This window comes from Phoenix dactylifera, chromosome 2, assembly GCF_051530095.1.
Source record: "Phoenix dactylifera cultivar Ajwa chromosome 2, Ajwa_hap1_PhDact_Kaust_v1.1, whole genome shotgun sequence".
Classification (NCBI taxonomy): Eukaryota; Viridiplantae; Streptophyta; class Magnoliopsida; order Arecales; family Arecaceae; genus Phoenix; species Phoenix dactylifera.
The window spans coordinates 6409552-6437362 of record NC_143191.1 but is presented as its reverse complement, the minus strand read 5'-3'; the positions used below and the strand labels follow the sequence as shown (position 1 = coordinate 6437362).

Below are 27811 nucleotides of genomic sequence, written 5' to 3'. Positions count from 1 at the left end.
GGACACATTGCCGTTTCCTCGTGCGGCTGGGAGTTGCACCGCGGGCGTTGGCGCCACGCGTTGCTTAGGGCCGAAGGCGGTCCGCGGCATAGAGCGATCGGAAACATCGACTGGTTCAAGATACACGAATCATAATGCTCCACATGTAAGGCAGCCGATCCTTCATTTACGCTGGCCCACGGACCCAAAGAAACCGTACCCAAGAAACCAACGTCCCCATCCTGGCGGTGGCTCTCTCTGGATTCCCCTTTCCTCTCTACCGAAGCTCTCTCTTCGGTCCCCCCTTCCTCTATTCTCTCCCCCGTCTCTCGACTTGTCCTCGTCCCTCCCGTCGGCGTTCGTTCGCGATGCACGAGGCGGAGCTCCACGATCTCTCCGACGACTCCGACTACGCCGCGTCCCAGCAGCAGGTGATCGATTTGAATCTGATGCGGTAACCGACTCGATTTGGATAAGGATGCGGTCATTGATTGGTTTCTGATTGTTTCCTTGCCGCAAATCCCTCAACGAATTGTGTGAATTGGATCTGGTGATTGATACCGGTTTCTTGATCTTGTTTCAAGGCGTCCGGGAGCGTTATGCGATGTGATTCGGGAAAGAGTGCGGTCAGCGAGCCCAATGGGTCGGAGGTGGTCTACTCGAAGGACAACGTCACGATCCACCCTACGCAATACGCGTCGGAAAGGATCAGCGGCCGATTGCTCCTCGTCAAACAAGGTTCTTTGTTCATGGTAATTCCCCTCTTGGCAAGTGGAACGAGTTCAAGAATTTAAATTCTGCAACACATGTTCTCTAATTTCTGGTTATATTATGTTTCTGAATCCCATTTCTGGGAAACTTTTGATTTTCAGAGGTTTTCTTGCTTGTTATGTATTCGGATCCTTCGATAATGGTGATTGCTTTCAAAGATCCCGTACTATTCTTGAATAAATTTAGTGGATAGATCTTTTTACCCTTTTTCTGATAAATTAGGAGTTATTTTGTTTTACTTTTATTGATGATGATTAGGTCTTGATTCTTTCTTTCTTTCCCTTAATATCACTCATCTTACATGTCCTATGTCATGCTTTATTTAGTTAATTTCGTGCTTGTTCCGTTCATTTTTATAATAGTGGTTTGGTTTCTTAATGGATAAATCTCAATTTTCTTTATCTTTCTTATTTTTTGGATATGTCTTTCAGTCATGGATACCTTATAAAGCCAGTACCGATGGAGTAGGTTGTGTGGGTCGCAGTTCAAACTCAGGTCTGACGGAAAAAGGTCAGTCTAGATTTCGTTTTTGTGGGAAATGTCATGGATGCATGCAAGCTTTTATGGCTTTGACAACCAATCTTATGCTTATTGTTTTCTAATGCTATACAGATAGAAGCCTATACACCATCAAAAGTGTGCCTTTAAGTGATGTCCGTTCTATACGTAGGCATACCCCTACACTTGGCTGGCAATACATAATTGTTGTCCTATCATCAGGTAAATAGTTGAGCTATGTTTTGCAACTAGAAGGAGGTGTTTTACATCATTTCATGATCCTACATCACAAATGTTTTAGTGCTTTTCTTCTGATAGAATAAATATTTGTCTGAAATTTCTACTAATCTTGTCTGTAGTTTTTCATGTTCTTCTGCAAAATTATTGCATGTAAACAAGAGGTTTGTTAGATTTATGATTTACACTTTCTTGGGATCATTATTCTGGGTAATGTTGTGGACTCCTACCATTGTCACCTCTCATTATAGTGTTTTTTTGGGGTAAAAGTCATTATAGTTTTTTGACAAAATGTGAAATGAATATTTAAATTAGTCTTGTTTAGCTTGGATGAACTGGCCTATGCATTGAATTTGAAGATATTGTTTGCTACACACAGAAGGGTTTAAATCTCAGTACTGTGCGCTGTCCCGGTTTGCTTTTGGGATGGTATGCCATGAGGTCAGGCCTAACTGAAACAGCCAACAATGACACACAAAAAAGGCTTTTTTTTTTTTACTGCATCTGGTCAGTCCTGACTATCCGAGTGTATCCTGCGTATTGGGATGCAACCAAGGTGGTTGGGATGTTCTAGTTCAAGATAACTGATGTCCCATGTCCCAATTTCTTGTTGGATCAGTATAGTACTGATGGTACAATCCAGTTCCGGCAGGATTTAAATCCTTGCATGCGGGCGCATGCACACACACACACACTTATATGTATATTTCAGTTATCAACTGATTTCATGAGATACATATGCAGGTCTTGCATTTCCTCCTCTTTACTTCTATAGTGGTGGGGTTCGTGAATTTCTTGCTACTTTGAAGCAACACATTTTTATAATGAGGTAGTCCCTTACTGCCTTTTTTACTATTCTTCATTTTTACTACTATTGGTTGCCAAACATTAACATGATGACGACAACAACAACTGTAGTGATGCCTGCTCATCAACATGAGATCAACTATGGTACCCAACTTAAAATATGGAATGTTGAATTAGGATTTTATAACCTGTCTTGACCTAATGTGTTGCATCATGTAGATTCTGCCAACATTCCTGTTTTTACACTAGTTGGTGGGCAGGGCAGGAATGAACTGACAAACATAGAAATAAATAATTTATGAAAGAAAATTTCAAATGGTGAAGGCACTGTAAGCGTATAAATAGAAGTTACACCAATTAAACTCGCTGTCTGATTTAATATTTCCATTGCTGATATGATCTCATGTCTTTATACTACGCTTATAGCACATCTGCATTCGTAGTATCCAAAATTCCCAGCTACCTGGGTTTTGGCCTCAAGATTCTTTTCTTCCATTTATTCTTTTGATGTCTAAGTTAATCACTAGAACAAATCTCTTCCTTCTGTATACTTTTTATCCAAGTAATCTCTGGTATGTTCCTTCTCTTTTCTCCTTGCTCCTTCTACTGATTTTTGTGCTCCCCATTCTAATAGCAGCTTCCTTTGAACAAATTATCTTAGTTTCCTTGTCCAGATCTCCTCCTTTACTTGTGCAGTGTTTAGACTTACTACAAGCACTCCTTAACATCTAACTATATCCTTCCTAGTTTTGTTGCATTGACCAAGGCATCCTTATCTCTGCTACATTTTTCATTTGTATGTTCACTTTTTTTGATTTGTACAACACACTTGGCCTGATTATCGCCATGTATAATATTCCCTATAGGTATGTTTATCCATCCAGTCTTAATCTTATTGTAATGTTATGATCATGGCGAACTGGCTATCAATTCTAAGAAGCATCTATATATTTATAGCATACATGAATGCGCATGCATACAATCATTCACATTTAGCTTGTCACACATGATAGTGTTCTGCTAGTTATCATAGGGATGACCAAGCTTATAATTCAAGTTTCTTATTAAAGAGATTAATATTTTCAGGTCTGCAGATGATGCAAATGTCTTTCTTGTGAATGATTTCGAGGACCCTCTTCAGGTGTGCTTTTCTGCTTATCTCTGATGGTTTTCTAGTATAATCAAGAGTTTACAGTGATTTTATATGATAAAGAGCTTCATTTGTTTTGACACAAAATCATGGTCATCTTTAACAGTCAAGTCAGTAATGTCAAAAATTTCATAATCACATTATGAAGAAACTGGCATTCTTATTTTGGCCGAATGCTTGGTGGCATATGATTTGTTTACTCTTATTTTTTATATAGTGGTTCTGGATTTCATACACCAGCCTCTGTTGAGAGTCCTTCCATGTTCACTCCCTAAAAGAGTGTGGTGTCTTACCCCTGTGTTAGCTTGCCGTTTTGAGATTTTTTTTATGTTACGTTTTATGCTTTGTTTTGAAAGATCAATATCATTCTCATCAAAATTGATATTGTACTCATTCTCGATCACTTGGTTTTTTATTTGGATGTATCCTGTATGGTCTTTCTTTCCTCTATTTTTTATGTTTAGGAATACAAAGACATTACAAAGGTAATTAAATTAATCTTATTGTCTATAATAGTGCAATCTTATTTAGTTAATAAAAAAAAGGTTCCAGTTCAATCAGTATCATGCAGGCAGGATTGACAGGAAATTGCTCAAATTTATTCATTAATTGTGCTTTGAAATCCCCATTCAACTATGCTGTTTTAATTGCATAGGCTAAATTTGTAAGCACATTCTGTTAAAACGGTGAATGATGGGAATTATTAAAAAAATTGCAAAATGATTTTCACTAGGTCTAGGTTCTTACAGTTACCATGCTTCTGGCAAGTTATACTTACTCAGTGCATGATGTTGTGTGACTAATGAAACTATTTTTTGGGAAGCGTTGAAGACAAATCATGCTGCAGGTTTGTTGGTAGATTATCTTGGTTTAAAACTGCAAGCAGTCAATACTCTGTTATAAAATAGAAGAGAATAACACATAGGCTAATTTGGGTAGTGCAAAAACTTGTTTAGGCCTATGATTTTGTACTTGTGGGAACTTTTGTGAAGAAAACTTTACAGATCACCTTCATAGATTTTCTAGGAATTATTAAAATAAGCAAAGATATGTTAGGAAAATCATCTATAATTTTTTTTTCTTTTCAATGTATGAGAAGGTCACATTATTTCACAGGTAGCGCTGTAGCATGTAGCTAAAAAATTTCAGCAACAGTACCATACGAAATATAATTGAATACTGAAATTCACATAGCATCAAAGTATAGTCATGCTTATATTAGTGTTTGATATAAAATTGCATTCTGTCATTTCTGCTCCTGCTGCAAGTCCTAAGATATATATGGTTGCTTCCTGACTTAGGTTTTTAGATTGTCCTGCATCTAGAATAACCTAATTCCATAGTTCTCTTGTTTGCAGTTTGTTGCTGGACAAATACAGCATTTTCTGCATTCTGTTTTTAACTGAATGTGCATCTTTGAGATTCTGTAGTTTGATTTTACACTGATGAAATTTTTTAAGAAGCAGCATATGTTCTGCGTTTTGAAATTTTAGGTAGAATCCCCTAATGCTTGTGTAGCATCAATAGAATGACCGCTTTTCTTAGACCAAAAGAAAAAAGAACTACTGCTTTGGATAAAGATATGCTCTTATGGCATTAAGTGACGTGGTCATGCAGCAAATTTTTTTTTCGCAATATGATCTTTTTGTCATACATAAAACTGCTTTTCCCATCGTCTCATAATGAAGCATACTTATGTTTTTAAACAGCCAGCTGCAAGACAATATGTGTAATATCTGAGTGATATAACCTGTTCATCTTAGTCTTAAATATTGGAAAGGCTTGTGGTCTATTAGGATTATCATTTGTCTTGTGGTATACTTTTGTTTCTTCAGTGAAACTCCTGCAACTCGGTTTTCCAATCTATGTTATTCATTCATTCGTTCATTCATTGGTTGCAGAAAAGCCTATCATCCCTAGAATTGCCAGGGGTTGTTTCTGTTGCAAACCGAGCATCTCTACGTGACTCACTGAGTTCAGTTTCTTCAGCTGATAATTCTGAGAGAGGGAATCAGGAAACATATGATGGGTCTGCTAGCACTTCTGAATATAGTGTGAGGCATAAGCACAAGGCTTATGACCCTGCTCGTGATCTCTCAATTCAAGTCTTGGAGAAATTTTCACTTGTTACAAAGTTTGCCCGCGAAACGACCTCACAACTATTTCGTGAGAGTCACAATAATGGCTTTAGCCCCTATGAGAAAAGGCAGCAAAATAATTATGACTCACCTAATTCGGTGGGTGGTAGGCCTACTGATGTGCCAAAAAATGCAGATGTAATTTCAGTGGCCTCAGATCCATTGGAGGTAATTATTTATGCTCCTGGACCTAGTTTTTAGATGTAATTATTTATGCTCCTGGACCTAGTTTTTAGATGTAATTATTTATGCTCCAGGACCTAGTTTATATTATATATATATGTAAAGCATTTTTGAAGAAGTCACTGTCTTTTATGCAATAACAGATTCTGTATTTCTGTGTTTTTGTTTTTCCACTATATTTTGGAAAACTTATATATCCTTCCTATTGACTTTTCAACATGTTTTTGAAAGCATGTAAGTTACTAGAGTCTGGAATAAACCCAAATTTTATGGTAATCTTTTTATTCTTTTGGATTTGGCTGATATGTTAACTGTAAGTAGCTTTTTCTGTCATTCTATCCACAAATGGCTTCTGATTTTTGCAGTTTGTAATATACAATTATATTCAGGCTTCTCCTGTATGATGTCTAGACAGTATCAACTTTCAGTCTGTGTATAGTATGTTATGCTAACCTGCTCTTAGAACTGGATATTTCTATTTTGCAAGATCAGGATTTTTGATATTCTTTCTGAATTGTTTCTCTTTGAATCTTATTACTATTGTTATTATTATTTATGGAAGGGGGGCTAACCTCATATTTTATTCCATGACAGTACCAGGATCACTTTTAAGTTGCTTTGTACTACACTACTTTTGCCATACTTCACATTCAGATACTTGATAATCTTTGATTTAATCATTAGCGATCTTAATACAATAAATCATGGGCATTTGCTCGTTTCCTCTTGCTTCTCTCTACACTTTATAAACAACTTCACATGTACACTAGTGAAACTGGGTGGGTACTGTTACTAATTGAAGTTAAGTTTCTTACTACATATAATATGTTTTGTAAGTTCTAATAGGATTTATCCGATTAGAAAACTAAACAATGTTTATGTGGCCTGTAGTTGCATAGGTTGGAGTAGACAATGACTCATTCTCTAGGATGTACACCTTGCTGTCATGGCTTAAATGGTTTTTTTTGATATGCTGGGGTCCTTGGCTGTTGTTACTAATAGGATCAACTGCTGTTTTGCATTAGTTGATGACTGTTCATAAGAGAAGATTTAAAGTATTGCAGATTGTTTCTGTGGATTAGTGTTCAACATAGTGTAACACACCATGCTATCTAGACACTTGGCAGTAGCAAAATAAAATGTCAGACAACCTTGTTGGTTAACACACAATGTGAACCAGTGGGCATGTGTTTTGGATCTTTTGAATATTTTTCGGATCTTATAAACACATTGGATATGATATGAGCACTGCTGCTACTGATAGATATCACTAGAAATACTTATCCTATGAAGAATTATGTTATGTAGGGAATTTGACCTTATGCAATTTTCATAATTTGGGTATACAATTCTCAAAACTATTTAGAACTATCATTACATTATCACATTTGAGGGTATTTTAGAATTGATTTATAACTATCAATACTAGAATGCTGCATACGAAGTGATAAACATGCTAGTGAGGGCTCATCATAATGTGTTGTACAATATATAGGATGAGCTGATGCTTGTGATCTTGCTTTGGAATAGGTTTTATTCAGCTAGAATACTAAAATGAAGAATAAATTGTTCTTATAGTGGACCGAGATGGAGTACCTAGCATGGATCCATAGTACTTTGGATTAAATGCTGTTTTCTATGATACAAATGATCCTGGACACATTATGGTATAATTTTGTTGCTAAATGAGGGAAAAAGAAATGAGATCTTGCAACCTCAAGAAATTTACTATTGCATTTTTGGCATCTTTGCACCCAATTAGACAGGCAACATGTGTATTCAGGGGAACAATGCCTGCACGGGAAGGGCCCTTCAACTCTCTTTGCTATTATGAATATGAGATGTTGTGCATCATATGGGACTTCTTGTAATCAAATTATGGGATTATGGTTTCTTAGAGATAATTACCAGATGACCAGCAAGCTCATCCCATGCTTTGGGTTAATGATACAATGGGACTTGTACTTTGTTGGCCATGAATGAGGGGTTTTACGTGCCTGATCACTTCTTGGGCTGTCCTTGCACTGGGACTGGATGAAGGGTTCTGACTGGCGTAGTTGTAGACGTGGGGGGTATCATTACATACCTATTCAGAAATGCAGGTGCAATTTGATTGTAAAGGTGCTTTTAATCAAATTAATTTTCCTACACGAATTATGGATGTTCCTATAGTATCATCACAGGGTATCAGAATAATGAACTTGTTCAACATAATGAACCAAAAAGTTCTAACATAGCTTGACTTGCAGGGCCAACCCACAAATGTATCTAAATAATCCTTATCTTTTGGGTGTCAACTTCTACTTTTTTCCTTACTAAAACTGTGACATGATCTACCAGTCAAAAGGTAACTCACTATCTGAAAAGTGGACCAGCAAGGGTTTGATTCTGAGTTTTTGATGCTTCAAACTATGGCACCACCTGAAATTACTCTACAGTAAGGCTCATAACGAGTTCCTTACCTTAATAAGATGAAAAATGGGTCAGCAGGAGGGTTTTTGGAATTGTGGATCTTTGGGCTGTCAGACTATGGGCTTGTTGATTTGGGATTGAGCCTGATCTTCAGCCTGTATTGTGAGCATCCTGTTGGACTTGATGTTAGATGGTGCAATAGTTTGCTTAAGTCGTAGGAGTCGGGGTATATGCAGCACATATGTTTACACATCTTCTAAATTGCATGTCATATTATTTGCAATTCTGTTGCAATGGACCTATTGCACTAGTCCCTATGAATGTGTTCATGTCCTAGGATAAGAATCTGTAGTATACAAAGGATGTCTAGTTCACATTCTAATCTGAATTAAGAACTCTGCATGATTAGTTGTTTTATATATTCTATAAATGAGTGCAAACAAATGAAGGTCATTGAGAGCATAAATTAGCTCCAGTCACAAGTTTGGTATTTGGGAGAAATGTAGCTAGAGGCAAAAATTTGGCATTTGAAAAAAGTGAAAAGAACACTTGTCAAGTTTGGAAAGAATCTGGATGACTAAAATATTGACATATTTTCTTATACTTGTTTTTATATTTATCCTTTTAAGTCAAGCATTGGAGCAGCAACAAGAATAAAATGATAGTGACGGCATGGCCAACAGCAAAATAGATTGCTTTACGTATTTCTAATCCATGAGCTCTCCTTGTATAAATCATACATAATGGCAGAACATGTGATTCATTAGAAATTCTAGATTAATTTGATTTTAAAGTATAGTTTAGACTTTAGAGACATTTGGTCAATGAGGAATATTATGAATGATTTTTGTGAAAATTGCTATTATGATTGGTACAGCCAAGCATGCTAAAGCTTTATTAGATATTTATCTAAAATTAGTAACTGCTTAGGGTTAAACCCGGCCCCTGTCTTTGTCCTTATGGTATCATCTCAGTTGCCCTATGTTCAAATGTTACTGGAGAATATTTTCTCTTATTTTCCCTTATTTTTTCTCCCACCTCCTCCCTGGAGAACTAACTTTGTTATTGATCAATCAATTAGGTGAATGAAATAGAAAGCTGATAGCTGGTACAATCATCAAAAACTCAATTTGTAATGCTGTACTTATGTGGATAATGGATAATATGATTGTTTAGCATTAATTGATTAAAGAAGATATGATAATGAAAAGAAAATATGTTGTACATAAGAAATACTTAAAAGGCACAGATATAATCAAATTACCAAACTTTTAATTTGTCAATCATGTTTGGAGCAAAAAGATGGTTGCAGAAATAGGCACATTTTATCCCAGGTTGTTGAGTTTTGGTTATGTAGTGTAGTCACTTGATTAGTTAATTGGAAAAGTAAAAATAAAAAATATATTCAAGTTCAGAACACTTTAATATCCCCAGCAAGCTTTGATGACCTTGTATGGTACTCCCAAAGTCTTCTGCAGCTGCTGTGTGCAATGCATGATTATGCGAGTGCTTTATCTTGTGCCTCAGTAACTCAAGTTAAAATTTTCTTGACTCTTAAGATCTTGAATAATGATTGACCTTTCTATTTCGAAAAGAATAAGCTTGGTGAACAATTGTCAATGTTTTTTTAAGTGGTGGATTAATTATATTTATTCACGTTCAGTAATGAATGATGAGAATACCAGTTCTTTGATATGGATAATTAAGTTATACCTCTATGTGCATTATTATTATTATTATTATTATTATTATTATAATTGTTATTATTATCTATTACATCATTAGTGATGATAGTTTGCTGTTGGATAAAAATTAGTTTTAGTTCAATGTGGTAATTCATTTTTTATTTTTTTTTGGCAGTTTGATAAGTTACCTCTGGTATGGGGAAAACAAAGAGAACCTCCATTATGCCTTGAAGAGGTATATCCTTTCAGTAGTTCTTTATAATTGCAAATGGCAAATTCTTAAAACATTGAATGCTAGATTAATTTTTGAGTAACTATTTTAGTTCAATGTGATGATGATTTTGTGTTTCTGACTCTATATTGTTCACATAATGTTGGGTGTTCCCTCGAACAGAATAATGCCCATGACACTTGTGGGATCAGGCTATGTATGAGTTGACGTAGCAGTGCAAAGGGGGGCTTCAAGGGTGAGGCAGTACATCAATGCTTGAACATGTGGTGGAGATGGATCATGGAATAATGTTGGGCCAGAAGTTGGAGGTGAGGAGTGGCTGAGAGGGGGAAGAGAAGGGGATGGAAAAGAGTACTGCTATAGGCCACTGCTCCATTCACCATTCTCATGTGGCAGTTGGTGATCAGTGCAGTACACAGGGATTTGGCAGTGTCACGTGGGGTGCCTGTGCTCAATTTGCTCAGTCACTATCATGTAGGATCAGTGAACTGAGTGTGACAAGAAGGTGGCCTTTAGCATCTTTGGATGGGAAATGGAGGAGGAGAGCTAAGAAAGGGGCATCCAACAAAAATGGGAGAGGATGGAAGATGAAAGGAAGAGAAGGTAGTAGAGGAGAGGAGAGGAGTTGAGTGAAGAAGAGGAAAATTGGGGCTAACTGGTTGCATGATGAGAGGAGACACTATATGGTTTGAGGTCAAGGTTCTTTTCATGGTTCGCCGTACCGACTCTAATCGGGCGGTACGGGGCATACTGTACCATACCGGTTCGGTACCAATATCCGGTACAGGAGGTGTACTGATATTCGGTACGTCAAAAGGATTCCATACCATATCGCATCGACATAGTGCCAGTGAGGCACCAGTATGGGGTCCGGTACTGAGATTGCGAATCTTGGTTCTTTTTATATCTAATGTGGAACATGACATATAAGATTATATATATGTTAAAATATTATGTTGAAACTATACATGTTAATAATGGTCATGACTAAACAGGTTAGAACCCTCCTACTTTCACCCAAGTATGGGTTGGCTTAGAGGGGCCAGGTCAGATTAGGTTAGGTCAACAGGTTTGGGTCTGAATTGCCACAGGTAGTTGGTGTTCTCATATTTTGGTAATTCTAGTGTGCCACACATGCCTTGTATGTGCTATCATCAAGACTAGGGGGAAATGTATCTAGGCTCCAAACAGGAAGGCCTTAAAGTCACCTTGGGACTTTCCCATTATTTTTAGAGCAAATTATGATTTCACACTCCTATCATACTAGATTTCCTTGCTGGAGATATTAATTGATTGGGACAAATCATGTTAATCATATTTTTGCTCACATTGCCATTGTTAGATATTTTCTTTAGTCATTTCCTTTGAATTGAAGAATGTGGATTTCTTGGCAATTCTATTCATTAGTGTTTCAGAAAAATGTTATACAAGGGCTTTGTATAATTTAGTGTTGCTTACTCCTAAATTCCTGTGATAGTGGGCTGCTTTCTTGGACTCTGAAGGACGAGTCATGGATTCAAAGGCATTTAGGAAAAGAATATTCTATGGAGGGGTTGAACACAATCTCCGAAAAGAGGTTAATAGCTTACAATAATAACTGGTTGCATGATGGATACCTGATATTAGTCACAAATTTCTGGACATTGCATTGGTCATTGTGATCCTGCAGGTTTGGAAATATCTGTTGGGATACCATGAGTATGATTCGACATATGCTGAGAGGGAGTATCTTGCAGCGGTCAAGAGATCAGAGTACGAAATCATAAAATCCCAGTGGCAGGTCTGTAATTGCTTGATGTAATTTCTTTTCCTTCAAATGATATAGCTATTATCAAACATGCTAGCTAATTTGCTTATTTACATGCCTACACAGTACCAGGCAAATGATTTAGTACACTTCCATGTTGTAAATAAATCAGGTACTATAGGCAGAGCGTTGAAATATCTGAAATTAACCCACGCAAGTTGTTTATTTTGGTTCATGTGATTTGCGGAGGTCTGTGATCTAGATATAAATCCACGATGCAACAAATGGTAGCAGAACTTACCAGCGAACTAATTTAGCACATCCGATCAGTATCATTTTGTTGATTGATGTTATTGTAGGCATGATTGTGAATGCCAACCATCATAGTACCATGCCAGGCCAGTACAGACACTTGGCACAGGTTGGCAGGCTACTTATTAAATCTGTCTTTTTAATATTTTTAATCAAAAGTTTTTCTTTAATAAATTTCTTGCTTCGGCACAGAATGACATATGCCGGCACAACATGGCAGATGCTATGTCGTCGGCTGAGTGCATGGGTACTGACACTGATACCCAAGTCCTGGATTGTGGGACAGGTTCTGTGATTTTTCTGTTAACAGAAACAAGTAAATTGCCTATTTCATGTGAAACTTAGTACTAGTAAAAGTAATTCTTCTTCTATTACTTTTTTTTTTTTGTGAATTGACCATGTTCTGTATGTGGTTAAAATTCTTAAAGTAACTGAGTTGGTCATTCACTCTTCAATCTATATTTATGTGCTAGCTTTTTAGGAAATCTATTCATACGTGTGCAGAGTATATCAGCCACACAAGCTAAAAGATTTACGAAGTTCAGAGAACGGAAAGGCCTGATTGAAAAGGATGTGGTAAAAATTTTATTGCCTTGTTTGAACCTGCAAAGCTTCTATTAGACTATAGAAACATGGAAATAGAAGAGCATTGATGCTTCACTAGCTTATATTGTATTCTGTTAATTTTTCTGTTTAACATTGTTAAGGTGAGAACAGACAGATCTGTCTCTTACTATGAAGGAGAGGACAATCCGAATGTGGCAGTTCTACGTGATATACTGTTGACATATTCGTTTTACAATTTTGACCTTGGTTACTGTCAGGTAAGAGTACACTTGGAAATTTTGCAAATGCTAAGAGTTTCTTTTGCTTGTGTTACAAAACAGTATTCAGATCCTACGGTTTTTAATTCATACCCTATTTATTGCTTCTGGTCACTGAAGCAGTTTAAAGTTTAAACAATCATATATACATAAGCTATGTCATTTTGCTGTATCTAGTAATTCTGGACCTTATTTCAGATCATAACTACCATCTGCTATAGCTTATATAGTTGCATTTTCGTGCAAGTTCTAGTTGCATTTTCATGTAAGTTCTATCTTTTATCTTTGGTATGCCCATGTGTATTCTTTCTGGCACTGTTAGGTAAATTAGGCATGTTTATCCTACTTTACATGCCTGCATGTGTTGCTTCTGTATTTCATATATCATGTTGTTGTAAGTAATGAATGCTTTGTTAGTCAATGACCTTTGATAGCCCTTCTTACTTATGCTAGAAAATTGATATTTGGGATGAAATACCTTCATATAATGGGGACGTCGTGTTATATTATGCCATTACTTCTGTTTATGGTTGCAGTTATCAGTTTATTATTATTTTTCCACTGATTGCGCTTGCACATACTATGTCTCTCTTTATGGCTCAACTAGAGTAATGCTTGTTAAGGTACATTCACTTCAGTAAACATAACCTTAACCTGCGAGGCTTGTTTTAAGGTACATTCATTTGCGAAGGATTCCCATTTTGGGGTTACAGGGTGTTTTTAACTTTCAGGGATTCCTTGAAGTTTTTACTTTCATTTCTAAAAAGTTATTTTTGTTCTTATATCATCTTTTTTGTAGGTATTTTAATGAGGAAGAAAATGGGAAAGAATGGATGACTAAACTTGTCAAGTTGAAAAGGAATTTCAAAAAGAAAAGAGTTGGTTAAAAGGTTTGAAGCAACTAAGCATAGTTATAGATGATATATCAAACATAAGAAGGCAGAGTTTATCTTGGAAGCAGATTTTTGGTCTTATGGAAAATGTGGATTTATCTTAATCTGTTAACTATTCTAAGTTGGTGACATATGTTGGAGGTCATAAATTTTTACTTTGGCAACAGTAAATGGAAATGAATGACAAGTCTGTTAATGCTGCTGTAACATCTAGGAGAACTCTAAGTATGAGTGTCCCCAAATAAATGTCTATAGAGATGGAGAAGATATGAAGGCCTTTGTCTTATAGGGGTTGAAATTTGTCTAGTTTAAGGTGAGGAAATGAGAATTAAATTGTGATTGATAGTGTTCACAAATAAGAGTGGGAAAAACTTCAGTTCATAAGAGGGATTGTGAGAGATGTTTAACTTTATCAATATTGGTGCAACACCTTTGGTGCTTCGCATGTGAAATGAGCAAAGCTTACCCAACTTACATGGAGTTGTAAGAGCCCTATTTGTTTGAAGAGTGGAAGAAAAAAGGGGTATGATGGTCATGGGCATTATATACTACTATGACTCCTCCAGTGGTCAAGTTATGCTGGTAGTCAATTTTCATGATATAAGATGGGGAATTATATGAGTCCAGTATTAGATGATTTTGGTTGGTTCTGTCAAGAGAATTTTTTAAGTTCCTTGGATGCAGCCAACTTGCCCTGTGGGCAATCAAGTGACCCCTTGGCCCTGGGCAACCTAGGTAGGTCTAGTTTTGGACTACGTTTTAGGTGGCTTGGGTTGGTCAGGCGGGGTGGTTATTAGGCAGGCTTGGTGGAAGGTTATGACCCTCTTCCTGCCTCCATGGTCTCTCTTGTTTGTGCCCTAACAACATAGTTATAGCATACAAGTTTCATTGTTTCTTGACTGATTATTTTCTTTCCAACTTTATATTGATTACTTATTATTCGGTACAATCAAGGTTTTATGTACTGGTTTGTAAAGGGTGAACCGTACTGTACCACAAGGAAATTGGTACAGTACAAGGGCTCGATATGGCACTGCACCAATACATAGTGTGGATGTTTTTCTGACAGCCCTTTTCCATGTATCTATAGAAGGTCATACTATAACATGCCATACTGTACCAGTAAGGTACTGTTAGAGGACCTGGTACTGAGACATTAAAACTTGGGTACAGTTTATTAACATTATTAAGCAATTTATATAGATAGCCCTGTAATTTTATTGTACCATTTCTAAAGTGACATTGCCATTTCTAATTTTCTAATTACTTTGCAGTTCCCTGACAGCTTTTCTGGAATCTCCTTGCATATTTTTCTGGGTTTTATAGTTCTATGTCTTCTATCTGCCAGTTGTGGAACCTTGCGCTTTAGTCTTAACCAAGGATTCAAATTTCGCCGGAATGGGATGTTACGAATGGTACCATACGGTTCCTGCAGTTTTCTGGCACCAGTACATAGTGTGCTGGTATGGGAATGCAGTCCTGTACCTTGTCAGTACCTGGTACCTACCGTTCCTCCAAAATACTAGCATGAGATCCGGTATTGGTATTTGAAACCTTGGTCATAATATTCAAGTACTGATACCTCAGATTTTTTTTTCTCTGAGTCAAGGTTGTCTTAAGGTTTTATCATTTTTTTAAATTAATTTGATTTACAACCTTTCCTTGAATGACAATGTGGGAATTTCACTACTTAAATGACAAAACAACATATATTGAATCATTAATTAAAGCAAAGTCCGCCGAACCAGTACCGGGATCTGTATAGGTCGGCATCTGGTACAGTTCGGTACCGTACCGAATCAGTACGGATAAGGCATGCCGGTTCACGGACCAACACATCCATTTTTTTAGAATTTTTAAGAATATTTAATTAGTAATCACTCTTTTTGAACTTTTTCAATGATTTTAAGTCTAATTTGATATTTTTTGATGTTTTCTTGATATTTTTTTGATGTTTGTATGATCCTGGCTTAACCTAGATGATGCATCTTATTGCTTTAAAATGATACAAATCATAAAATAATTAGTGAGATATTGCATTCTACAATGAACGACATAAAATATCCTCAAATCAAGTAGTGACATGAATATTAAAAAATAATACAATCAATTACATACATTTAAAGTCCAACATACATATCGATATCTAAAATCGGATCGAGTGGCGCTGTCTCTCATAGATATCTGGATCATCATCATAGTCAGGAGGCATATCAGCCCACCCCTCTAATCAAGTGACATTGTACTCTTGTACGTTCATCTTATAAGCAACATGCGCCAGATTATAAGCACTCTCGGATCTCTCGCTGAAGCTTTGGCTTTGAGAGGTGTTCTCTGGCTGATAATACAACTGTGGAGGGGCCCATCCGAATATGTTGGTAGCAAAATTCGATCCGTAAGATGCTCCGGGCTGCATAGGGTAGTAGTCATCGGAAAGATGCTTCAGAAGAACTATATCCATATTTATATCCGTATGGGTCATAGGTTGTTTGTGGTTGCGGATAATAGGATCTAGTATATGACTCGAAACTTGATACATCTATGGATCTTACTCCACGTGCGAGGTCATCTGCAGCTGTAACGTATCCTGAATGACCTCGACGAGCCCGTCTTCTATATGCAATCATATCCTCGTGGGCTCTACCAGATCGTGCATCTTGGCGGTCCACCTCTATCTTCTTGAAAATTCTCTCCTTCGTTGCTCTGAAATTAGTGAAGTGCTTCTTCATCAGTCGCCGAACCTCCTGTGGGCTAAGTGCTGCTTCAACTTAGTTACCCTTCCTTGTACTTTGTGTTGCATCAGTTGCACCTCTAATGGTGCTGGCCCGAGAGCATTTGCCCATGATCTCATGCTTTGGCTCCTTTTTTCTTGATGCTCTGGCTCCATTTCTTCAGGTTATCAAGTACATCAGTTTATCAATTATTTAAAAATAGCAAAATTTCGTTACGATGAAGATATTTTTTTTACCTCAAAAAATACATCTGATTTATCTAATACATAATGCTAATTTTTTATATTTTTTATTTATTTATATATTTTTAATAATTTTTAAATTTAAAAATATGTTTAAATATCATAAATTCAAAAAAATATGATTTCTACCTCCGAAATTACTCCGGAATTATGTAATATGTACTACTAATTTTTCATATTTTTTGATATTATTTACATATTTTTAATTTTTTTTGAATTTTAAATAATTTTTAAATTTGAATATTTAAAAAAAATATTTTAGCTCAGATCCATGTGAATACAACAATGAATGCTACATATATTTTTCTAGGCCCTCGGATATGCATCAAAACTTAAACGAATAAACACCAAATTTTTATAGAGAGCAACTTACATACCCCCAAATACATTTCTGATTTTATATATTTTTTTAATTTTTAATTTTTAATACAAAAATATATTTTTAATTTTTAAAAATTTTATATAATCCAAAAATTAAAAAGTTTTATATCAGCATGTAGATCATCCATATATCTACAAATATAAAAAAATCAAGTCCATATCGAAAATTTTGGCATGATCTCTTCTTATTTTGCAATTTTTGAGCTATTTTTTCAAGCCCCCCCCCCCCCCCCCCCCAACAAAAAAAAAGAGAAAATTAGATAGGGAGAGGAAGGACACCTGATTTAGGCTTGGATCTTCCTTCTGAGCTGCTGAATCGACAATTTTTTTGATTGTTTAGGAAGAAAAAGCTGCGGATAGAGCCGCCGCAAAATATCTGCTGTTAGGAAGTTCTTCTCGGGTCTTCCCAACAGCCACCTAATGCTTTAAAAGCATCAGGTGGCTCCACAGTAATAACCCAATTTGAAACCAGGTTGACTCGGTGCGAGTCGGCCGATTCGCATCGAGTCGGCACCGAATCGACCGGTTCCGGTCAGTTTGGAACTTACCGGTCGGTAAGGGACCGGTTCTGGCTTGCTCGATAGGGGTTCAGGCCAGTATGTGGCTGGAACCGATTTTCTCTGGAGAGCCGACCCGGTTTCACATTGGGTCGGCTCAGCACTGCCCGAACTGGGTGGTTTGGCTCGGTTCGGTAGATATTGAATTAAAGTTTTAATAACATAGTACTTTTGTCATATGATGTCTTTTTGTATTTCCTCTTAAATTGCAGTTTCGATGATATTTGTTTAGCTTTCTCAATTTGCTTAATTCTGTGTCAAGTTCCTATTGCTTTCATCTTGAGCAAATCTAATCTTTATGTATGTTTTACATATTCTTGTAAGACCTGATAATCCGAAGCACTAAAAATTTGTCAATTTAACATGTCCTTTTTTTTCCTTTAATGGAAGTTATGATATTGGTTATTGAGTTATAATGTATCTGGTTGATATAGTTGTATCACTAACCTGGTATTTCGGCTTTCAGGGCATGAGTGATCTTTTATCACCGATACTTTATGTCATGAAAGACGAATCTGAGTCCTTTTGGTGCTTTGTAGCATTAATGGAACGCCTGGGACCCAACTTTAACCGTGATCAAAATGGCATGCATTCCCAACTTCTTGCTTTGTCTAAGGTACCTTTTTTTTGCTTCAACATTGGCACACACACTGTCTTGCAGGTCTGTGCTCAAGTACGCTACTTCTTTTCAGTAAGCAGTTATTTCAGTGCTATATAAATCACATGTAAGACGTCAAGACAACTCTGTTACCATGATAATATGAATGTTTCTATAACTATTATTCTCATTTGTTTTGAATTCGGATGATCTCTAAACATTATGTGATATAAAGGGGAAGTACTTTCAAAAATAAAGTATTATATAAATCACATGTAATGTGTTAAGACAACTGTCACCATGATAATATGAATGGTTCTCTAAATCTTTTTCTCATTTGTTTCAAATTAATATGATCTCTAAAAATTATGTGATAGAAAGGGGCAGTACTTTTATAATTGCAAGAAAGCATAGTTTCCTTTTGTTCTGGGATTTGCACAGGCAATGGTATCAGTATTCTGTATATATGTATACACGTAATTATGAATATGTGGGCATGTATATATGTCTGTGGCACATGTATATGTCTGCTTGTTTACTGAAGAAAAGTATGATTCATGAATAGCAATACCCGAAATAGACGATATCAAATAAAAAGCATTGAAATAATTTTATTTAAATTGCCACTAATAAAATTGTTAATTTGGTTTTAAACTATCTAAAACTACAAAGCAAAAAAATTTTCAATATGATGTTAAAAAAATGGAAAACTCTCTCAATTCTGCTCCACCTTACCCTTTTTAAAGTTTGTGCTTCTTCATTGTTGACAGTATACTTTTGTATGGGATGTATGGACTCACCAAAAGGAATCACATAGTCGATGAAAGGAGTTGGTACGAAGGATGATGTATTTTTTCTTGATGGTGAAAAGTCTAAATCTGAAAGGAAATGACTTATGCATTAGAACACTTGATGCCTTCATGCTAGACCTAATTTTCCTGGGATACTGGGAACTAAAGTTGCAACTCACACATAATAGCTATGAGTTAGTAGTTTGGCTTGTGAGTAGCTGGTGGTGGAGTTTGTTTGGAGATGATGAGTGAGGAAGGGGTAGTGCAATTTTTTGTTTATAAATAGGAGTGATAGAATTTAAAGAATACACGTGCTTTGAAAATAAAGAGCAAGTTTTGATTGATACTTAAATTGTATACATGACATCCATGGAACGGGACATGCTGTGTCCTGAAACTTGGTATGATGGATGCCTTATCCTATCCTGGTCCTATCTTGACATTTGGGACCATAGTTATAAAAATTGGACCATTCTAGCCGGTGTAATAGGTAAACCGGCGAATTGGATCACTAGCCGGTCCAGTTTTCGTACAGGACAAGAAATGCAGCTGAACCACATGAAAATTGCTGACCCTATAGTTTTTGGAGAAAAATGATGAATTGGGTGGGTGTAAAGTGGGTGAATTGGTCTGCAAAATTTTTGAAAAAAATGCTTGGATAGAGATTCAAACCAATGACCATGGGTTTATGAAGGAACCTCTCAACCATCAGGACAATAATTGATTGTTGAAAACTTATCAAGTGAAATTATATCTATGTTATTCAAAAGATGTCATTTACTCACTGTTTTATTAATCAAATTTATCCAATAAAAAACTAAACAACTCCTATCATGGGTCACCATCTCGGTACTGGACCCTATACCGATACAATCTTCTTACAATGTCGGTATACGGAACGGTACGAGACAACGAGACTTACCAAATATCGGTACGCTACGGAATTGCATTACCAGTTTGGTATCGATATGGTACGGTATGCTCGAGACTGTACGGTACCGACCGGTATGGCAAATCTTGAGTCCTATTCTTTTAAAAATTTACTATTTAAAAATAAAATTCAATAAATTTTATACATTTTCCTACATTATATACAACTTATACTTTTTAAAAATCAAATAAATAATAAATTTTCTATTTATGTTGTAATTAGAGAGCAATATAGAATGTAGATAAATGTGTTTTAAAGAGTAATATTTAATCTAAAAAATATAAATAATTTTCATCAAAAATAGAAAAAGTTGTGAATACTTTACATATTTTGTATTATATTTATTTATATTTTAATACCTTAATATTTTAACTAGGTTCGACCTATTGACTTGGCAATTGGACCAATAATCTGATGACTTGGCCCCATGGCTGGGGTGGTCATCGGTTTAGTTTTCATAGCTATGGTCGGGAAAGTGGGACACCTTGACTGTCCCACCAGGACTTGAATCTTTTCTTGGACTCTTTTAAGAATTGAGGTATTCTTGATACTATGGTGTAAAAGTTTGAAATAGTTCCAGTTTTTTATAGTTGTTGGCAAGTTTTTATGTCTTACTACCAAGTCCCTACTAGTGCCTTACTGGTATGCTATAGCACAGTATGGTACGACATTGTACTCTCACATAGTGATGGTACTAGGCTGAAAATGCACCCATACCATATATTGGTGCAAGCCCTTGTACCGTATAGGTTACCAAAGGTATAGCTCCATGTGCCTAGTATGGATGCATACGTAAAATTTTGGTTGTTAGGATATTAATATATGTTTATCTATGTAAAATACATGTGCATATTTATGTAGATGTCTGTGTGTACATGCAAGTGTGTGTTTTGACTTCATATATAGCTGTCTTTTTCTTGTCCTATTTTGGGTAGATGTGTTTGATTTCCATTTGATGCACAATAATCAAGTAACACTTCAAAAAGTTATAACATATTAAATGCTCTTAAAGGCTTAACTCCTGACTACTGTGATTGCATGCATGTTTTGGCTAGAAAGTTCTATTGTATAAATCGGCTTAAAGGATTAACTCTTAGACCCTAACTAATAAGTCCTATCTTTTGGGACATATGATTGGTAAGAAAATTTTGCTAAAATTATTCAGATTAAAAGTCTCTCCTTCAGATGAGAAACTACTCTCTGCATAAAAAGTTAGCTTCACGGCCTGCTTTATCTGGTCTATTTAAGCAGGTTTTTTTTGGCTAAAAAATAGAAATTTAGTTGGCCTCTCCAAAAGCAGTTATTGGTTTCTTCTTTTTAAGAAAAACCTGCTGTGGGCAATTCAAATGTCTGGACAGTAAATAAGCCTAGAAACGAAAAATCCAGTTGGTGTCACAATTTTCATTATATGAAAGTGATCTTAATAAGCTCGCTCGTATATGTCTAAACAGTTAACTGATAGTCTAATGTTGCATTGCTGGCATTTTTTAATGGTTAAAAGCTCTTTGGTTTCTTTGTATTTGGAAGGCTTACTACAATTGTTAGTTTAAGGGAAATGGAAATATTCATCTACTAATCTTGATGCCAATTTTTCTCTTTATCATAAATTTTGCCCTAATTTGTTTCTGAAGACATCTTATGGTCATTATTCCATTTTTAATTGATATTGCTATAATTTGTAGTTCCATTTTAAGTAAATTGTAAAAATGGTTCTTGATTTTCTTGTATTAACTTCTTTCTTGAGCTTCATCCCAAGCTCATGTATTACTATATCATCATTGGTAGTCGCATCATTGCGCACTCGACTATGCCATTCTTTTATCTATATAAAGCATGTAGCCTTCATGTCTCGGATCTTAAACCTTTTATCTCAAATATTTTCCAGTTTCTTGGATGCTTGGAAATTGTTGCTTTAGGTCCCCAGGCTGTCTTTCCTATTTAAACTTGAACATTTTTTATGTGATGTGACATGTGAAATAAAGATTGTTATAGACCCTCATTTTATGTCTGCAAACTCGGTTACTTAAGCAAGAAAATATCCATTTCATTGTCACTGAAAATGATTTTATTTTTGAAAAATAGATGACACATTGGCGATTGTGTTTTATCTCCTACATTGGATCTTTTGCCCATTTTTTGGTGCCTCTAATGTAAATTTAGTTATCTTTAACCTTGCCTTTCCCCTTTTATCTAGCCGTTTATTAAATATAGAGAAATATGGGGTGTTCGTTGTTAATTCCATGAAATTGTCTGGCCTTTCTGGCCTCATGGCAAGCTCTTTGCTTCTCAAAAGTTCTATGTGAGGAATTCAATGGCAATCAATCATAATAAGCTGACATTGGTTGAGAAATGTTCAAAGAACATTTTCAAACATCAGTAAATTATGGATTAGCTATATTGCCAAACTGTAACTTGATAAGGCTTGATGCTTGAGGGCCAACATGCATGACATTTGTACCATTCTAGAGTATGCAACCTTGTAGGAATCAGCTGAGAGATCCAATATAATGATTGTCCACTCTTGGGATGTATCTGCAGTGTTTGAATCGAGGTCCGCCGAACCGGTACCGTGACCTGTACCAGTCAGTGCCTGGTACGGTTTGGTACCGGTTCGGGCCAAACCGAACTGACCGAACTAGTAGGGCGTGCCGATTCACGGACTGACATGCACTAACTTTTTTTTGGACTTCTCACTCGTTTCGAACTTTTTTATGAATTTAAGTCTAATTTGATGTTTTTTTTGATTTTTTTTGGATATTTTTTGATGTTTCTATTTTTCCGATTTAACCTAAATGATGCAACTTATTGCTTGAACATGATACAAATCATAAAGTGAACAATATAAAATATCCTCAAATCAAGATACAATCAGTTATATATATTTAAAGCACCGAGTCGGCATCGAATCGGTCAGAACTGATTGGTTCCGGCCCGGTTCTGGCCTGAAAAGGACCGGTTTCTGCCGGTCCCATTGCGGTGGGCCGAAACCATTTCCTATTAGCGAACCGACCCGGTTTTTGGTACTGCCTGAACAGGGTGGTTCATCTCGGTTCGGCGAACCTTGGTTTGAATTAATTGTAAGCCTGGGTGCTGATAATCTGAAAGGAAAAAGTGTGGATAAGATAGTTTATAGTGTGCCTTGATATCACCTTTTAGCTATACAACTTATCAAATCAGACATCTTTCTTATTTTTCTTTTCCTTTTTTGGGGGAAAGAATGTGATTAGCGCATCATGCAATTTGATGAATAATTGCAGCTGCACCTTTAACTTCTTGACATTATGATTTTTAAGCTTTAAAACACGACAAATTTCAGCTAGTGACGAGCTACGTTTTTTACATTTTCCAGCTGGTGGAACTTCTGGACAGCCCGTTGCATAATTACTTGAAGCAGGCTGATTGCTTGAACTACTTTTTCTGTTTCCGCTGGATTCTTATACAATTCAAGAGGTAACTACATTTATGTTTGACATGGGTCTTTATATAGATTTCTGCTGGATTCCTTGCATATTTCTTTGAATTAAGTTCATTAAGATGACCAACACTTCTCTTGCCAAATATTCAATAATATGATATGAAAATATTCATTAAATGTCTTGGTTATAGGTTTAAGTTGGCTCCTTTTGCTTTTTCTCTGAATTCTATAAAAAGGAAGAATCACCATATTTTTCCAAAGTGAAAGAAATGTTTAAGTGGTCTTCCATAAGATGGGAGATCAGAATTAAGGATTGTTCCCAAAGACCAGACTTTGGAGAAATGAATGAAAGATTTAAGTGGAACTGTTGTGCTTTAATGTCAAAAAGTAGGCACTAGCAATAAGCTCTCGCAAAAATAGGGGTGGCATGATTCAAGTTGGGTCAGATATGAATCGGGTTGAATACCTATCAACCTAAACCTAGTTTGTTTATTAAACAGGCCAAAGTTCCAAAACTGGAACCGACCTCTTTACTAAATAGGTAACTTGAGCCGTCCCCCATTACCCATATAATAAATAGGTTGGATCAAGTTAAATAGGTTAAATGGGTCTTAAACGGTTTAAACAGATTAAGCAAGTCTTAAATGAGTGCGTCGATACTCTGTTGACCTCACCTAATTAATAAATGGGTTGAAACTGGTTTGATGGGTCAAGACTCTAAGTTTGAACCCTGGCAGATTAGGTTGGGTTGACCCGTTTATGACCTGAACCCGTTTGTGCAAAGTGCAAACTGTGCCCATTTATCTTGGGTTGGTTGCAGGTTGGGTCATAAATTCCACCCTGCTCCAAAACAAGCTACATGTAGCTTGATTCTACTATGAGTTGTATGCATAACCAGAGCTAGATGTAATGGCCATAATTTCTCTTACTCTATTATCAAGCTTCACTATGGACATGCTTTGTGCAACAAAGTCTAGTGAGGCCACAAGGTTGGCCTTCGTAACTGAGGGTGCTGCGAAGGCTTGCACACCAAGCAGGTGGAGGTCAATCGAGCCTTGCAAATGTTATCGAGTGGATAATATTGAACTCTATATTCTGTGGCAAGTTTTTAAAAATATCTCTGTATTATCAGTTATTTGGGAGCTTCATTTTGATAAGTTATGCAGTTTATCATTTTGATTTTGATCACTTGATGCATGGAAAGTAGTTCTAATGTTGATAACTGGATTTACGGCTGAAAGCTGAGGACCAAGTGTTGGAGTGAGTGCAATTCATTAGGCATTAAATTAGAGACCATGATTACAAGGAATAAGTGATTTGGATTTGGAAATCACAAACTCAAGGAGCTAGAGCAGGTTAAATACAATAGGCTTTTTAGGAAAAAAACCCTAATTTTGGAGATGAAATGTCCTTTGAGTTAGCACCTGTCAGAGAATCTTGTCAAGCACTATTTATTATGTAAAGGCCCTAACCAATTTAGAAAAACAAAGAAAGCAAACTGATTTAGTGGGTAGGCAAAGTCCTATATTGACTATTAATTCCCAAATTGTGGAGTAATACAAATTCCCTTTAGTTGTTTAGCTTTGCTCTTAAAACACCACATCTATTCTGATGTTCATCATTAATATCACAAGCATTCACTTTCTTAAGACAACCTAATAATTGATGTGGACATCAATAAACCAGACACTTCTAAATTTCTTTTAATTTTCTGTTTTCATTTATTCTCTTCAGCCTTCCCTCCAAGTCAGATGTTAGATATTGCAACTGAGGAGGTAGGGTAGCTTGTTTTAAGTAAAGGTAATCAATATCACCCTATCCCACTTACTTGCAACTAGAATTAATCAATTCCCAGAGTCTAGGGCTTCTCTCTCTCTCTCTCTCTCTCTCTCTCTCTCTCTCTCTCTTCCTAATTTTTGTTCTCCTTATAATGTTGTTAACCCCTTCCTCTTCTGACTTTCTGTTGGTCACTGTTAACAGAAATGGCCCTGCTTCCAGTCTCTTAGTAGTTTAGGTTTTCCAGCTTCACTCATTTGTTGCCTATCTTCCCTCTTTCTGTTTGTTGTCTTAGTCATCACATCCTGGCAGCAACTAGTCGTGAAGGACTCCTGCTGAACCTTAATCATACCATGCTCTCGAGCCTATCAAAAGGATACTTGAATATGACTTTTATAATTACTTCATGCCTTGTCATGTATACATGAAACGATTTGCTCCTAATGACATTATCAGCTCTGATATGGGTGGATGAGATTAAAGAAAATGTTAGTGACAATGTCTTCTAGAAACCAAGCTTCAAAATCTTCAAATAGCAGATTTAGTTGTATTAGCATTCTTGTAAAAGGAATTGGAGAAAAAAAATTCTGACTTGTATAACAAGAGGCTAAGGGTGCATCTGACAGTGTACTGCAAAAGCATGACAGTTTTGTAATTTCACATGATTATCAAATCATGAATTGTGTCTCATATAAACTAGTGGAGATCCATAAAAATGTGAAATCATGGATTTGAAAAAGTTATACTTTAGTAGTATTTTCCAAATTCATGTTTTACTTGCCTTGTGGTTGTTGACATCTCCACATTCTCTTTTAAACATGATTACTTTCTAACGAAATCTATAACTCTCCTTATCACTATATGTTTCTCTACATCTATGCCTTCTCTTTTTGACGAACAATTAACTTCTAAAAGACCTCACTTTCAAATTATTTTTTTTTTAAATTTTGAAAATGGTAGAGTGGCCAACAGCTGGTAGCTTAGCTGGTTGATATCCAATCTCTCCAAGTGGGAGATCTCAGGTTCAAACATGAGTGGTGGTGAATAACCACCATATTCTCAAAAAGATCAAAGAAAAGAATATGGTAGAGTCATAATTTCAACTTAAATAACACATATATAAGTGGTTCTAATCAATATGTCTCACATTCAGACCAAAAAAATCTCTTTATGTCCAAGTTCTAAGGATGTAGGAGGGTAACATGCAGAACATACTCGTGCAAATGGTGATTTACATATGTATCCAACAAACAGGAGGAATACTGTCATATCTGACAGTGCCATATGTAAATATCCTGAGAAACTGGTGATAGAATAAGGTCATCTTTTTCAAATCGTTGTCAAATCTTCAAAGAATATTTGATATATTCAGAGATGCATGCTACAATATCATTTCCCTTCTCCATTATCTTACAAAAAGGCAGTTTGTCATTTGCAAGGAAGCTTATCATTTTCAGTATGATCCACGTATGACCCCAGAAGAATGACCCTTTAATAATAGACAGGAGAAGTCTGCAAACTAATGTCAAAACTTTATTCTGTTAGGAAATAAAGGTGCATGATCGGTGAGCTAGATTTGGCCCTATGGTCTCACAATTGCATAGTTCCAAAGTCAGTCACAAACCCAGCAATTATCTACCTGCAAATGCTGGTATCCTTTTCCAATACCACTTGGTCTCATTGTTCTAGTCCACTCTCTGAAAATTATAGCCAACTTCAATTATGTGCTTATTCTTATTGAAGATTTTGCTGAAGACAAGCGTATCTATATACAGTGCCTAACTTTGTTTGCTCTCTGCTTGCAACAACTCTAGGGAATTTGAGTACACAAAGGTCATGCATTTGTGGGAGGTCTTATGGACACATTATTTGTCAGAACACTTCCACTTGTACATGTGTGTAGCAGTTCTGAAAAGGTACCGCAAGAAAATCATGGGTGAGCAGATGGATTTTGATACCCTCCTAAAGTTCATCAATGAACTTAGTGGCCACATCGATCTTGATGGGATGATAAGAGATGCAGAAGCTTTGTGTGTTTGCGCAGGAGAGAGTGGAGCTGCTTGCATTCCACCTGGAACACCACCATCCCTGCCTGTTGAGACGGACATGGGGCTCTATCCTCAGGAAGATGATATATTATGAATCATTCTACCTGTCTGTAAACGTGCATGCCTATACGGAAATTTCTTGAGATTGCTAAGGTGATGATTTAGAAGATTCAATTGCTTTTAGCATTTTGTTTGAATACTGGTCTTCTGTAATTGAATAACCTGTTGATAGACTTCCTAGCATTCTGGTGTGTTCATACCTTTGTTTTCATGCGAAGTGAATCAAAGGGGATGCCCTTTGTTTTCATGGAGAATGAATCTGGGGGGATGCCTGAAATTGTACAGCAGCAATTTCTAAAATTGGTCAGTGGATGCTACACTTCATCTTCGGTGAGAATGCAGCCAAAATGATGAAAGTTTTCAGGCATTCATTCTAATTCAGATGTTTTCATGAGCAGTTTGCTTTTGTAAA

At 36.2% G+C, this 27811-nt stretch overlaps 1 protein-coding gene across 5 annotated transcripts; it reads left to right on the top strand.

Annotated features, from left to right (window-relative positions):
- On the top strand, positions 1–27811 carry LOC103704322 (RabGAP/TBC domain-containing protein). 5 transcript variants are annotated; one of them, XM_088715123.2, is made up of 16 exons: positions 201–410; positions 564–731; positions 1182–1260; positions 1363–1470; positions 2230–2314; positions 3379–3433; positions 5344–5748; positions 10036–10095; positions 11570–11668; positions 11762–11872; positions 12656–12727; positions 12859–12975; positions 15143–15367; positions 18247–18396; positions 23450–23550; positions 27106–27811. In XM_088715123.2, exons 1-16 carry the CDS (start codon positions 348–350, stop codon positions 27431–27433), a joined length of 2226 nt encoding a protein of 741 aa, XP_088571249.2. In that variant the 5' UTR covers positions 201–347; the 3' UTR covers positions 27434–27811. The 5 variants fall into 5 exon arrangements, with proteins under 5 accessions (XP_008785780.3, XP_088571249.2, XP_088571250.2 ...); XM_088715124.2 differs by having other exon boundaries at positions 201–433; XM_008787558.6 differs by lacking the exon at positions 15143–15367 and having other exon boundaries at positions 1–410.